Source organism: Syngnathus leptorhynchus, chromosome 6 (genome assembly GCF_054491065.1).
Source record: "Syngnathus leptorhynchus isolate UIUO chromosome 6, UIUO_Slep, whole genome shotgun sequence".
NCBI classification, from domain to species: Eukaryota; Metazoa; Chordata; class Actinopteri; order Syngnathiformes; family Syngnathidae; genus Syngnathus; species Syngnathus leptorhynchus.
Window position 1 is genome coordinate 2,474,977 of NC_141200.1, and position 15,760 is coordinate 2,490,736.

General features: G+C 44.0%; 1 protein-coding gene across 5 annotated transcripts in view; it reads right to left on the reverse strand.

Annotated features, from left to right (window-relative positions):
* Positions 1-15,760, reverse strand: part of nrcamb (neuronal cell adhesion molecule b) — a 42,697-nt gene that overhangs the window by 9,168 nt on the left and 17,769 nt on the right. For 2 of the 5 annotated variants that reach the window (XM_085914530.1, XM_085914535.1), the window contains exons 1-14: positions 5,752-5,900; positions 4,709-4,814; positions 4,445-4,638; positions 4,231-4,353; positions 3,987-4,157; positions 3,771-3,827; positions 2,468-2,579; positions 1,906-2,090; positions 1,708-1,842; positions 1,478-1,621; positions 1,076-1,187; positions 832-998; positions 610-757; positions 397-521 (exon numbers count right to left, since the gene is read on the reverse strand). In XM_085914530.1, the coding sequence (XP_085770656.1) occupies positions 397-521; positions 610-757; positions 832-998; positions 1,076-1,187; positions 1,478-1,621; positions 1,708-1,842; positions 1,906-2,090; positions 2,468-2,579; positions 3,771-3,827; positions 3,987-4,157; positions 4,231-4,353; positions 4,445-4,638; positions 4,709-4,814; positions 5,752-5,860 (1,888 nt within the window). In that variant the 5' untranslated portion in view covers positions 5,861-5,900. Of the gene's footprint in view, positions 1-396; positions 522-609; positions 758-831; positions 999-1,075; positions 1,188-1,477; positions 1,622-1,707; positions 2,091-2,467; positions 2,580-3,770; positions 3,828-3,986; positions 4,158-4,230; positions 4,354-4,444; positions 4,639-4,708; positions 4,815-5,751; positions 5,953-15,349; positions 15,425-15,760 lie in introns of those variants that run through there. The other 3 variants (XM_085914533.1, XM_085914531.1, XM_085914532.1) reach the window with 3 other exon arrangements.

A 15,760-nucleotide genomic window follows, 5' to 3' on the forward strand; every position in this document is an offset into this window, starting at 1 on the left:
CAAGCGGAGCTTCATGCTTATGAACAAATACACGTGAGCGATCGTTTGAGATGAGATAACCAAATTGATGATTTCAACTCACATGCTAACTAGCCACTAGCTGCCTTCGTACAGAACAATTAAAATAAAAGTGGAATATAAATCATCAAATGACATTCGCAGGGCAAGCTTCATTTCACAGAAAAAAAAAAATCATCCTAAAATAAAAATGGAGCACATCTGAAAAGCCACGTGCGTTTCAGGTGTTACCGTTGACAACAGACGGTGTCGGTGTGGCTTCTGTCGGGTCGGCGTGGGAGACGGAATATTAAATTAAAGTCAATATTCATGTTAAGATTGCACACCATCTGTAGAGTCAATCCAATAAAAGCAAACCGCTAACGTATCGCCACGTACCGACAACGGTGAGCTCGGCGCTGGCCGAATCGTGGTCCAGCGTTGTGTTCATGATGCACGTGTACACGCCGGCGTCGCTTTCCATCACGTCGGCGATGGTCAAGCTGTCGGCGTCCACCGCAAATCTGCTTGAAGAAAATAATAAAAAACATATTTTCGGATTAGCTCTTTGGTAAAAGATGATAAAAGGCAGCAAACTTTTTTTTTTTTAACCTCTCGTCATCGGGGAGTTCCCCGTCATCCTTGAGCCACGTCATGGTGGGCACGAGCGAGGGGTCGTGTTTCACTTTGCACTCGAACACGACCGTCTTGCCACGCTGTACCATCCGATACTCTGGTTGCTTCAGGATCCGGGTCGGTTCTGATAAGAGAGGACAGCCGGGGTTTTAGTTTAGCGAGTCTCAAAGCGGAACGAGGGGTCCAACTTCTGCTTACCTTTGACTTCCAGATGCACGTGATTCTCGTAGATACCGAGGGAATTGCGGGCCACGCAGGTGTACTTTCCGCTATGCCTCGGCTGAGCCACGCGGATCTCCAAAGTGCCGTTGTCATGCTCCTCGTAGGTCTCGGCGTCTAGCGTTCCGGAACGACTCTCCTTGAACCTGAGGTGGGAACTCCATCTGTCCTTTTTTTTTTTCCGAGAACATTAGCCAGCCCGGTTCGAGGCTCGTTAACTCACCAGGTAATTTTGGGGATGGGCGAGCCGAAGGAAGTACACTCCAGCAGAGCTCTGTGATTTTTGATGACCTGGTAGACCGCGTTGGCCGGCGTCAGCACTCTGGGCGGCTCGGCTGGAAAACCAAGCGAGTTAATAGCGACGCCGCTGATCGATGTGAATGGATCCGCGTCTGGCTCATTTTGTTATCGGAAGCAAACAGAAGGCTTGCGGACCTCTCTGAATTTATCGCCCCACATATCTTGGCAGAGCAGTTCCACCAGAACTTGGATCTTGATGAGCCTGTCTGGCCTCACCACGCCGCAGGGCTCTATCCTCTGCCCACTGCTTTTCATACCCAACCTAATCAAGTTGCTTCTAAATTGCTCCACGGGGTTGAGGACGGTTTCCTGAATCTGGACTTACACAAGACGTTAACGAAAGCGTTGGCCAGGAGGTAGCCGTGTTGGTTGGAGATGTTGCACTGGTACACGGCGCTGGATCCCATCTGCACATCAGTGAAGATGATGGTGTCGTCCTCCACTTTTCGACTCGGGTCCTTCGGGGCGTCTATTCACGGGGGACGGAATATTATATGTTAATTATTTAGACCACAAACAAGATATAGTTATTTGACTTTGTGGTTCTCCACTCACTCTCGATGGGAACGCCATTCATGGCCCATTGGATGTTGGGCTTGGGTGTGCCACTGGCTCTGCACATGAGCACCCCGTTCTCTCTCGGGGCCAGGACGAGATTTCTGGGAGGGCCGCTGATCCAGTATGGAGCGGCTGAAGAACAGAAGGAAGATTTAATCACGGCGTACACTGCACGGGTCATAAGGTGGGTCAAACCTTTGACGGTGATCTGAATGGTGTGGCGAACTGAGCCCAGCTGGTTCCTTGCGGTGCACCGGTAGTCGCCCGCGTCGGCTTCCGACACGTTGACGATACGCAAGATTTTTTGGTGATGCAGGAATGAGATGCGCGCGCCAGGGAGTTCGCCGCTCACTTTGGCCCAGGAGATTTCGGGAGTGGGGCTTGCGTTTGAAAGAGAGGAAGAAGGAACAAAGTTTGGAAAATATATCATTTATTTGTGTGCGAAGAGTTGAGTTTCATTTTTTTTAAATTCATGAATTTTAATTTTATTTATTTAATTTTATATAAATAATTGTATTATTTTTTTATTTAATCTTATTGCCATCTTAATTGCTTAATATGTATTATTTAAATACACAAAATAAATTGCTTTAATAAGATTTTGTATGAATAGAACATACGAGCTCATTTCAACAGGACAAGCAATTGGATGTGTAAAGTATACTATAATTCTTAACCCTTGGGTTATTTTGACAAAATCAAACACTTTTAAATGGTAACAAAAGAATGCACAATGTGAAGTAAGGGTGATACGTACAGTCCTTCCGCAAAGCACTCCATCTCCAGCACCTGACCACGTAGCACCATTTTGGAGCTGGTTGCTTCCAACGGGAGGAGAAACGTGGGCTTTCGCTCATCCGCCGGCTCTTCTGCAGTCACACCCACACAGAAGTTATCATCACTCTGGGGCTAGGCCATATGTCACTGGCATCCACAATACGCCAGCGCATTACACACACACGCCTCTAGTCTGACTTTACAGCCCAATATTTGCATTTTTCGGGAAAATTTACAGCTAATGATTTGCCCCCTGGGCGGGGTCATAATGGCTACTGCGATGCATAGACGCAAATGAGATAAACACTTTCTGACAATAACGACGTCATCTGCAGGTGCTGCTGGCAATAATGCGAACGATTTCATCCAACAGCTTGCGCGCCAAAGGGCAAATGAGAAAGAAAGCAAAGGTCCCGTATAACAAGATACGAGGAGGATATGAGGCAGTCGGAATTGTTAATTGAGCGAGAAATTAGACGTTTCTTCTTCTTCTTCATGTTGTACAGATGTTATCATGGGGCTCATTCAAGAAATACATAAGTGAAGGTCTCTAATTGGATGGTGGGGGTGGGAAAAAGTGGGAGTCGGATCAACTGGAGTGAAGGGTTGCAGCCGTGCGACGGGTATCTAATACTAGAGGTGAGGAGAAGGCTTGAGTTTAAGGATTGACGGGTTAGTGGCTGGGAAAGTCTGGATCCCATACGGTAGAATGAAAGCTCCAAAGTCAAACGCCCAACTTTAAGAAATTCTAAACTCTGTCAGAATTTAGGATTAAATCCAAAAATAAATATTAAATTTAATTTGCCTTTGACATGAAATTTCTCAAAGAGGAGTGTATTGTATAGAAAAATAACATGAAAAGAAAATATAAAGGGATGTGGATTAAAGTCATTTAGCCTGTGTGTGAGTGTTTGTGTGTGAGCGGTGGCCAACAGCAGCTCGCCGAGTGTTCTTATTTTGTATTTGTGTGTTAAGGGTATTAAAGTGCCTTAATTGTATTCATTTTTTTCACTTCTCTGGATAGGCTGTGTGTCTGAGAATTGATTTTAGGTTATTTTTTAGCTCATAGCTTAAAGCAAAACCAGGAAATCGAAAAATTCAGTTGGGACATTTCCAAGTCAAAGAAATGTAAATTTCTACATAAAAATTAATCATGTGACTGAAAAGGTTCTTGCACATTTCGTTTCATTTCTACAGTACGAATTGCGTTCAACTTTGGAGGTTCCACTGCAGGGAGAAGCACCGGGAGAAAGGCAGGGGCGTGGTTATTTTCCGTAACTCACCACTAAACAAATCAGTGTCATTGTAAAAAGCTTCCATTGTGTCATTGATCGCGTCCACTGAAACACAACAAAACAAGCATTCAAACAAGCCAGCACATGAACATGCTTTGGAATTTAAAAAAATAAATAAAAAATGAAAAGGCCATGGAGCAGATGAGGAACCATCATGCTATAGCAAACAAAATGACATTTGAAGTTGGAGATGGTGCGACTTACGGTTGAGGACCTTGACGGCGATGGGTTGCTTCTGCTGGATGGTCTGCGTGTGCGGGAAGCGAGCGTAGCAGATGTAGTCGTTCCTGGAGTCCTCGCGCAGCACGTTGGAGAAGTAAAGGTCTCCGTTCAAAGATTGCGACACCCTGTCGCTCTGGGGCAACCTCTGGAAGTCTGACGCGGGCACAAAATGAGAATTAAAATAAATAATATTCAATTGATATGAAGCTTGTTTGTCCATTTTTACTGTTGTCCATCCAGAAAACAATAGGGGGAGGGAAGCCGGCGGGTGGTCGGCATGGCAACACCAAGGACACGCCCTCCTGAATGACGATCGGCTTGATCTTCTCTTTGGACCACAAAGGCGACCCTGGATTGGTTTAAAAAAAATGGTTTGATGTATGAAGTATGAATGAGGAGTATTTGGATAAAAGCTGTGATTATGGTGTTGAGAGACTTACTGGGCTGCCGCACCATGATGTCGTTGGAGACGGCCGTCCCGTGTTTGTTCCTGGCCGTGCACTGGTAGGCACCTTCGTAATGTTCGGCCCGCTCCCTGCTGATGTCCACCACCAGCGTTCCCAAGTGGGCCCTCATGTGCACGTTGGGGTGCTGATCCAGGTCAAAGTGGGTCCCGTTTCTCGTCCAGGAGAAACTGAGGAGCCGCGGATAAATCATGACTTAGCTTGCAAAAAATACTTTTTTTATGTGCAGACTTTTCTTACCTGGGATGAGGCTTCCCTTTGGCCTCACAATGGATGACAATGTTCTCCCGCGGGTCGATGATGTAATCCTTGGGGGACTGGTGAGTAATTGTCGGGGGCTGCGGCACTGAAAGTGACCGGAGGGACAGAGCCGATGTTCAACTTTGACCATGCTGACACATGCAATATAAGCGCGCTCAGTAAAATAAAGCATAAATAAATAATAAATTCGATAAAAGCATGCAGGAGACAATTTGTCGGAGTGCCGCGCACGACTCCGTGGAAGCTCATGTCATGCCAAATGAAATCCAACCCAAAACAAGCATGCGAGACACGTTATGTTGCCACGGCAAATCACACAAAAATTTCAAATGACAAATGAAAAATTAAAACAATTAAAAAACACAAAAATCGATTCAAATTGCGGCAAATCTTCAAAGCACAAAAAAAGAGCTTCCCCCTGTGGACGTCGGGGCTGCCTCGGGACTTACATCTTTCCAGAACTTTCCCCATAAGAATCAGCAAAAGTCACAATGAAGAGAACCATATATTAGTATGGGAATATTTCATAATTTAGGAAATAACACATCAAAAATTCTATCAAACAAATTGGGAATCGTTACCATATTTGTGTTTGGTTTTAACTTTTTAAACCAAGTAGCTGTGTCGGTTTTAATGATACCGATACTAAGCACCGATACCACCAGTACTTTTGATGCATAAATATATATTTAAAAAAAACAATAACAGGTCATTTTAGAGAAAGAATATTAGATATGTCCTTTCAAGAGCGTTTACATTTTCTAAAACTTTTATCAAATAAATTGGGAATCGTTGCCATATTTGTGTTTGTTTTTAAGTTTTTAAACCAAGTAGCTGTGTCGGTTTTAATGATACCGATACTAAGCACCGATACCACTAGTACTTTTGATACATAAAAATAATTTAAAAAAAAACAATAACAGGTCATTTTAGAGAAAGAATATTAGATATTTCCTTTCAAGTGCTTTTAAATGTTCTTTTTTATTTCTTCACAAATCTTGAGTTTTATTCCACGGCCTTACGATCGAGCGGAACCTCCAGCGCTGCGGCGAGATGTCCCAGCAACATCGCCGCGGCCACCGCCAGCGCCAGCAGCAAATCTGTCTCGCCCATCCTCCTCCTCTCCATCATCTGCGTGCGACGCCAAGGTCCGCCACCAAAGAGCCCCGCCTCTCCCCCCTCTCGGTCACGCGGCCGACGGGACACGTGTGCGCTGACTCACACTGCAAGGACGGAAAGACAAAAAAGGGAGGACATTGAAAAGAGACTCATCGTTGCAACAGTGGACACAGATCAATGGTCATGCATTGCTGATAATGGAACGCTCCGGCAGGGTGCCAACCTGAGCCCTATTGATCACACACACACACACACACACACACACACACACACACACACACACACACACACACACGCACAAATGACCTTAACATTTCAAGCCCAGTCGCAGTCGTTGAATAAAAACCTGGCATTCATTAAGGGCTATCGGAATATACTTGACTCGTTGGGAAATGCTAACGATTATGTACACACACACACACACACACACACACACACACACACACACACACACACACACACACACACACACACACACACACACACAACGTAAATTTGATCGCCATATTAAGCAATTATTTAAATGGATACCATCAGGATCATTTCTTCTTTACATAGCTTGTGAAGCTTGCAAAACTAAAATTGGGAGTCACATTCCGCCTTTGCTTTTATCTCGCTGTAAAAGCCGCTGGCACGGAACGGAAAAGTCGTCATGAGGGCAGACGGGTATTTTTCTAATCGCAACGGCGCACATTGAACTTTGCGCTCCACTCCAAGAAGAAATAAAAATTGGCCCGTCGGACACAACGCGGCAGTCACGGGGGGGGGCGGCTTTTTTTTTTTTTTTTGTCTAGGACCGGAGGTCCTGACAGCCAAACAAGTTGGCCCCCGTCCGGAACCTCCTTTGGGGGACCGACTTGTTTGTCAGCGCTGCCCTTGGGCCGTGATGGAGGAGAACAAGTCTGCGGCCCCCCCGGCTTCCTTCACACACACTCTCCCAGGAGAGCATGTGTGTGTGTGTGTGCTAGGCCGAGGGCCCGAGCCAATCACACGGCCGTGTAGAACCACAAAGTACAAGCTGAAAGGCTCGACCAAGTCCGATTTCACCACAAATGAAAGTGGAGCAGCTAAAGATGAACAAAATAAACAACAAAGAGAGATTTATCTGGTCTGGTATCAGTATTTTGCTACGAGCTTGTCGCTTGAGTGACTTTGTGCATGAGATGTGCTAACGGCTACCCTAACGGTTACGCTTGGTTTCGGTTTGGTGTCGACTGCATGCAAAGAGAAAAGGCGAGAGCGTCTCTTAGTTGACTTCTCAGGCACGTCTTCCCAGAAAACGAGGCTCTAACTGCTCTCGTTTGCTCGTCCACTAAAAAAAAGGAGAAATCAGCCACGCGATTTAAAATAGCCACTGATAGTGCGTGCATTGCAGAAAGAAAAAAAAAAGCCTAATTAGGAATAAAAGTGTTAATTATAAATGCGGAGGTGAAGCCTTGCATGGTGATTCTTATCTGGAAAGCTTCCAGGGCAGATTCATTTCACAATTTAATGAGCTGAGGAGGCGCCGCTTGCCGTACTTAGATAGATGTGCATGTGTGTGTGTGTGTGTACATGTGTGTGTGTGTGCTATAATTATCCCCGTGAGCTGTGATGATACAGGCCGTGGCCCAACCCCTCACATCCCCTCACCCAGCAGGATCTAAAAAAAAAAACGCTAAAGATGAGAAAGCAAGCGCTCCCAACTTGAGAACAATGAGAAATATGAATTATGTACACACGTTGCCGTGTTTAAATCCAAGCTGCGTGCCGACAACGAGAGACGGGAACTTTTCACATCATCGTAGGAAAAAAAAGTGCAAGTTCAAATTCCACATGTGAAAACAGATGGCGGAAAAGCAAAAAAAAAAAAAAAAAAAGTCAATAATGCTAACAACTTCGTTTAGAGTGTTCCGCTAAAAGATGTCAGACGGTTGATAACATCAGGGAGGACTTTTCTGCACTGACAGGCCAATTTTTTTTATTTTTTTATTCCCTCACTACCAAATCGAAAGATGAATCAAATGCGCTGCTGATTCATATCAGATCGGCACGTCATTCACAACTTGCACTGTGCGCCGTTTTTCTGACTACGAGGCTGCTCTTATTAAATTCGGTGGATTTTTGGACAAAAAAAAGTTGTGTAGATATATATATTTTATTTTTTTTAATAAATAATATTTATATTTTTTTCCTTTATTTATTTAATTTATTTAATTAATTTTTTTATTTTCAGTTTTGGAATGAATCATGTGACCTCTTCCAGGCCCCTCATCGTTGCCACAATGGCAACCCCTTAGTGCGCCTACGCGGCAATCTTCTCATTAGCTTTTATAATTACGGAGCGGTATGCAAATAATTGCTATGTTTAACATATGAATCAGGCATCCCGTTGCCGGGGCCACCACCTTTTATCGGCACTGTACAATGGCAGAAGATCGAGTGGGCGCTTTAATTCATCTCATCGGTTCGTGAGGAGATTCAAAAGGCAGTGACTTATGTCAGACGTAGCGGACGGAGGAAGGGAACAAGTTCAGCTTTGATTTTGTCAGAACATGGAAATTGCGCCGCTATTCCTAAAGGTCTTAGTGGATGCTTGGTGGAACCTATTTTAGACACTTAGATTTAATGAACGTGAATTTGTGTACTGCCATTTAAAACGTCATATCAAAAAAAAAAATAAAAGCATATTTCGGGGAACCATTACCTAAAATGAGAAAAAGATTAATTATAGGATTATTTCCCGGCCTTGTTTGGTTTCTTCATTCAATGCTCGTGTGCATCAACTTTTGTGTGTGGAGCAATTAGCTTGCACTTGAGAGTGGTTGGTATTCACAAAGCTTGTCGCCCGTGTGTGCCAAAACACTCGGGGATTCGCTTTGCCTTCCCTGGCACCCCGGACAATAATTGCCGCGGCGACTTTCTGGAGGCAGCGGATGCTCTTTAGCATGCACAGTGAAACGACATCCGTTGGCAAATTCCCGCTTGTTAAAGCAAAGCGGAACCGAACGGCGTTTCACTTCCATCTTATCGCATCGGAACCTTTGAACACTTGAAGTACTCGTAAGATTGGCGGCTATATGAAAGCCCGCTCGTATCATCTCCTGACCGAAACATTAAAGTCACTTATGTGTCACCGAAGCACTCGACTTGGGCAGGAGAGCTAATAAATGAAATGACCTGAGACGGTTAAAAAAAAAGAATATAAAATGTTTCATTGGAATGAGATCTGGAATGGAAACTGCAAGCCTACTAACTTTTTTTTTAATAGCTATAATTATGCATCAGTACTTTATTTTTTTTCCTTTGAAATAGTCCAGCACAGACGACAGATATTCCGGATCGGTTGATTGTGCTTGGTCTCAAAGTACCCAGACATCAAACGACGCATTTTAGCATTGGGGATGGAAAAAAAAAAAAAAAGTAATCAACATAAAACCAATTTGCTGCGAGGAGACGAGCAAATCCTCCGAGGCGGGAAGCGGCGGGGCTAGCCTTGCGTGCGCAGGCTGAATCATCGACTAATAGCGTACAAAAAAAAAACACTTCCTCTGTTTTTCCTCAGAGCCTCACGGTTCTAGTAAATAACTCAAAAGTTGTAGCAGATAGTGGGGTCACGTCTGTGCCATTGATTTGAGCAACGGAAAAATCAATTAGCATTAGCATCAGCTAGTCCCGCAAAGACCATGCTAACTACGTCTGAATTTGTAGCATGTCTAGTTTTGAATCGATTCACCTGTTGAAATGTGAATTAGTTGTAGCAGACAGTGGGGTCACGTCTATGCCATTGATCTGAGCAATGGAAAAAAAAAAAATCAATTAGCATTAACCAGTCCCGCAAAGACCATGCTAACTACGTCTGAATTTGTAGCATGTGTATTTTCGAATCAATTCACCGGTTGAAATGTGAATTAGCTAGCAATGAGTCTGGCGTAACTTTTTAAATACATCCAAATTATGGCGGTAAATAAGAATATAACATAAGAGGAAGATATTAGCTTGGCAAGATGCTAATAAAGTCAAGGCAAAGCCTCAGGACTGAAAAAAAAAAAGGAAAAAACACAAGAGGCCCAAACTTATTTGTCATCTCCTTGGTAACCTTGACTTGAAACTGTACTTAAACCTCCCAACTTCCTTTGCGCTTGACAAAAGAGGTGTGATTACACGACTCAGTCTCGACCGGAAGGCTTAGTCAACAAGTGGAGGCTCCCCAAGACGGGGCCAATATGTTGCGTTTACTCCGAGCTTAGCGGCGGAAGGGACCCAGTCAATAAGAAGTGGAGAGACGCTAACAACCGGGATGTTTTTGTTGCAAATGAGCTCCCGCGAGGGGGGTGCCATGTCCGTCCGGCTCCAGTCGGAGTTAACAATTAATACGATGCGGTGTGCTTCTAGCAAACACAACAGGGGTGTTTCCAGCAAAGGCCGCCAATTTGAATAGTGCTGATACGAGTAGAATGCGGACGGCGACGGGTCATTTGCAGCTCACCGCCGCTTTGTGTGTGGCGAAAATCTGCCGACAGCATCAGATACGGTGAACATGCTGGAACGATCGCTTTCAGACAGCCAGTTAGAGGCATCGTGTAATTTGGCCGCTGGGAAAGTAAGCGAGCCGGTGAGAAAATACCACGGAGGTGGAATGAGCTATACTGGAACACAAAACAAAACTGAGACGATAAAACACACAAACTGGAAAAGAAAACAAATGTTCAAAAAATACAATACATTTTCCAAAACATTGGTAAAAAGGAAGTAAAATTCTAAAATATATCACAACAAAATAAAAAAACAAGATAAAATAATGTTTAAAAAATTACAAAAAAATAGAAAAAAATATATTAAAATGACTACAAAAATATACATCAGACAAAAAGAGAAATAACATAAAAGGAAAACAACATAAAATAACAACAAAAGGAAGTAACATTCTAAAATATATTACAACAAAATAAAAAAATAAGACAAAATAATGTTTAAAAAGTTACAAAAATACCAAAAAAATAGAAAGAAATATATTAAAATGACTACAAAAATATACATCAGACAAAAAGAGAAATATTAGATACTCAAATATTACAAAATAAATTGCAAAAAATAATTAATACACAACAAAAAAAAACCACTATAGTCAGCAAAAAAATACTCAAAATAATTGTAGCTTAAATCGAAAATACAAACATTGAGTTAAAATATAAAAACACAATTGGAGGAATAACAGTGTTCAATTTGGCCGGTGGGAAACCAAGCGAGAGGGTGAGAAAATCCCAGGCAGGTGGAGTGAGATCTTATGTTATTGAGCACTCCGTTCTCAGAGGGCTCACACAATGGACCTCCTTCCACTCCACCTGTGCCTCTGAAAGGTCAGCGCAGAGGAGGGCCCTCGCAGCCCTCCCAGCCCGCCTCCACTCCACAATCAACCCCAGAGCCAGCAAACTCAATCAAAGAGCGCTCTCCAAAGCCCACCATTGTTTCCCAAAGCCGTGGCTGCTCTTACATGTAACACGGGAAGAGGAGATGCTCATTACTGGCCATCCCCGGCTCCACTTTGTCTCTTTTTGTGCGGCTGACAGAATAATCCAGCCGGGGACAATGAGTGCGCCGTTATGTAAAAGGAGAGTAAAGTACGAACATGGGAACAGGGGGGGGGACTCATTTGCAGGAGTGAGGCGTTCTAGAGGTGACAGGGTGCCGTCACCTGGAGAGTCTTTAATGACATCTGCCCCCCCTTCCTTCCTTCAGCCACTACCCCCCCCCCTTCCTAATATGTAGCAGTTCTTGACTGATGGGCACACCACAGAACAATGTGCGTGAATGTCGCTGCAATCCATTATCACATAAAGAAAGCACTATATTGTCAACGCCCCACCCCGCCCCCTCACAGGCTCTCACTCGACCCCCCCCCCCCCCCCCCCCCAACCCCGCCAATCCTCAAGCCGGCCCCATTGAGATGCGGCAGGTGAATACAAATCATTTCCCCTCAGCTGCCTTCCAAAAGGAGCGCACCGTCCAATCTCAGACAACGGCGCTTTCAAAAGTGTGAGAAAAATCAAATCTTGCTTTCGGTAAAAATGGAAGACGCTAACCACAGTTGGAAAAATACAGGAAACAACAAAGATGCAATGGATTAGGTCACTTGGAAAAGATCCAAATGATCGATTCATGTGTTTGATTCTACTTTGTATGGACTCGGTTCATACACAGAACAATCGATCCAAATCGATAGAACTTAAAGTTTGCCTTTTTGTAACCAAAAATGCTTTTTGTCCTATTCCTCAAAACTGTCAGTATGACCTGATCTGTAAATCAATCATCCCTTTCTGACCTCTTCTTGGAATTCAAACTAGATTCTCAAGAAACCACCACACCAGAGGAAAAACAACAAAAACACCCCACGAGTGAAACAGAAAAAGTGTCATTCCCAGGTGTTCAAAACTCAAACAAAACCAGCTTCTGACTTTAGATGAATACCCAAACAGATTTTGTATATGCTTGGACTACAAATGAAATCCTCAAATAGTTGTTCTCATGTTGTATCATCCCCCATTGCTCCCCATCAAGAGGAACCAACACTAATGAATGTAATGAAATCCAAACAGCACCTCTTAACAGCTTCAGTCTCTAAATAGAATCCAATTATTCGTCACGCAGATGGTAAACAAGCGCAATTGTCACTCTAGACGTAAACACGTACGGCGTCCCTCAAACCCGTCACTCAGCATAAAAAAATGTGAATGCGCCGAGCGCCGCCGATGCAAACATCCTTTCAGCCCGTTCTGAAAGAGCTCTGATTGCGTTTGCCTGAACTATAGCCGCTTCATTTGACAACTCGTGTTTTCATATGCAAAACGGAACAAATAACCGCAACAATCCATCAAGGATGAAGAGTAAACATCGGAGACGGTTTTGGAATTGCAAAGCAGGTCAAGGAATTCTTATGTTAACCCCGGCACAGCCTTGTCATCTATATGGACTGTCAGGTTCTGGTCCAATTCAGTCCAGTTAAGACAAAGTCTTAAACATTTGGAAACGTTTGAGAAAAATCAACATGAAAAAAAAGGCTCGCCTGTTCCTGCTCCTGTTCCTGCTGTAGCATAGCCGGACAAGGTGAGACCTTCCTCAAGGGAAGGACGCCAACCCCCCTTTTCCAATGCCCAAATATGACAAGTACAGATGAGTGCGATAACAGCCATCAGTCCTGGACTGATGGAACCACCTCGGTGGGATAGATCTGCATCACATGACAAATGACGCACATGCTCTTCATGGTCACGCATCTGTAAGTGTTCCGTACATTTATTTTCTTGTCTGCAATTCTGAATGTTGTGCGCCATCTCCTTCGTCTGGGACTCGTTCACGTTGTGCGTTAGATGGAAGCTACAATATCGTTGAATTAGCCAAAGATCTGGATTCATCTGGAAGAGTCATGAGGTATCAATAAAAGCTGTGGATTCTATGGATTCGGTACTTGGGGAGAGATATCGGCATTTCAAGGCCTGGAGGAAGGTTGTGGAGTTGAAAGGAGGTTAAAGAAACGATAAAAATGCAGCCTCAGATAATGAAAAGTATCGTTTGTGACTCTCCGGGCACTACGTTTTGTGAGTGAGCTACGCATGAAAGCAGGAACTTGACGGAGCAGGACGAGGAGGAGAGCCTAGGGGCCGCGTCGACCTCGTTCACGTCGCTCCGATGCTTTTCGCCTCTCTTTGCATTCAGACCTTGGACTATTTGTTTACCGCGTCCTTCGCTACGGCAAGTCGGTACCTCGCGAGGCGCTACCTTTTTTTTTTTTTTTCTTTAAAGACAACAGAGCCGACAGGAACGTCAACACATCTGAGGAACGTCGGGCTGGTATCAGAGACACACACCGAGGAGACATGTTGGCAGCCACCCCGGGGGTCTCTTGCCAGAATCCACCTGCTCACAGACGGAACCTTCAGATCTCTCATTTCCAACATGTCCCCCATACTGTAAATCTTCTTCACAACTATTTTTAGATCTTTTGGAGATATCAGATCACCTCACTTGACCTAGAACCGGTTTTACTTTCAGGTGGGTCTTGGTTTGACATCGTAGTCAAGTGGCTTTGTGAAGAATACAATTATTGTGACACCTTATCTTCTGGGTCTAAAGACGCAAAGCTTAGTTTGGTTGATTAAAATACCTCAAACAAAAGACAATGAGGTCAACAGAAACCTCGGAAGTCTTCTATGAGACAACCTGAGAAAGTAAACGCAGACATCCACAAAGGATCTGACACGCTTGACTCGGCTTCAAACGGTCCTTTGGAAAACGTGGACTCAACCTGCAGCGGTGCCGTGACTGGCAAAAAGGATTTAAAACAGGCGTAGAAATGTTGAAATGGAGCGAGACGGAGCGTGAGCCAGTACAAAGGTGGCGACGGATGAGCTCGTCGCCGTCACAAGCGTTTAAGTCCTGCCCTCAGCTGTGTGTGGAGCTTCCGGGCCTCATCCCTGAGGCCGAGGTGAGATCCTTGTCTTCACACTTGGCTGAGTCGTAGACATTTATCACTGTCTCAACTGTACTCACGCGACATGAGCTCGACCTCGTGTAGCATCCCAGACGCACTTGAAGTTTTGAGGCGATACTGAATTCCATTGATATCAGTAATTTATTCATTGTCTTATTGTCTGGTATATGTAGAGACAATCAGCGGTATCATCTGTATAAATGATCAGAGTCTGATATCGGTACTGAAATTGCAATTGTTGATATCGTCGGTATCAGTCGGTATCGACACGGTATCATGATTATTAGCCCTTGTTCAATAGCAATATGAAAAAACTACTAGTGTAATATCAGAATGACACATCATTTGTATGTGACTAGTTCTTATCAATTTGATATCGCCAATAAAGCTTCCTGATCGATCTGATATCGAATCAGTATCACCCATGACCCGCACTTATCTACCTGATATTTGTATAGACAATGGCTGATATTATATCAATGTTGCATGTGACTTATTTTTCAGTTTTTTAATATTTCTGCTATCATATCAGCATGGTGGTATCTACTCAATATCGCTCTTTGTTTTCTGTCTGGCTAATGACCGGCACCATACCAATGCCCAATTTAGTCTCCAAGTGCTATTTTGAATCGCGGCCCACCCGTCATAGTTTGGGCAAAGATAAGAGTGTGCATTACCATGGCAACCAAAGAGGCAGTTAGACGACCGCGCCTCCGAATGAGCTCGACTAACACAAAAGCGCACAGCCGGGTGGACAAACGCCAGTCAAGTAAGATCTGACCTTTCCATTTTTAGCAAGAACAAAAAAAAAGAAGGTATCGCCACTGTTTGCAGGTTTGTTAGCTCTGCCGACTGAGCTAATTTTTCATAAAATGCCATTCTGGCAGAATCATGGTGGAGACCTTTGCCAGATATGGCACACAGACTGACATTTGTGCAATCGTATGCGGTGGGAGGAGAAACGCAACAAAAAGGAACATTCAGTCTTGGAAAATGCCGCCGTCCGCCAGAGAGTCAAAACAATTTCAACTTACCGGGAAAGAATTGAATCGCTTTTTTGTTTCTCCTCCTCGGATGTCAGACGTCTTGTTCTTCTGTTTAGCTTCAATCTGTTGACGGGAAAAAAAAAACGAAAAGTTCAGCACGTTGCGCGTGTCTCGGTTGGTTTGTTATTTGTCAGGTCTGATGTTCCCTTCTACAATTGATACTCGACTTTACCCATCCGTTTTTCCACCATGTTTGCCATTTTTAACGCAAAAACCTTCATATCGGATAAAAGCTGGAGCGAAAGCATGGTGTATTTAATTCCCTTGAAAACCTCCATGTCATCCCCCCCCTTTGTTCATCTCCCATCATCACCTCCTGTCATCTTCACTCTCCGGGAGATCATCTTCTTCTTCTCTGCACCCCTCCTGAGCTTTCTACCCCCCTAATGTTGTTGTTTC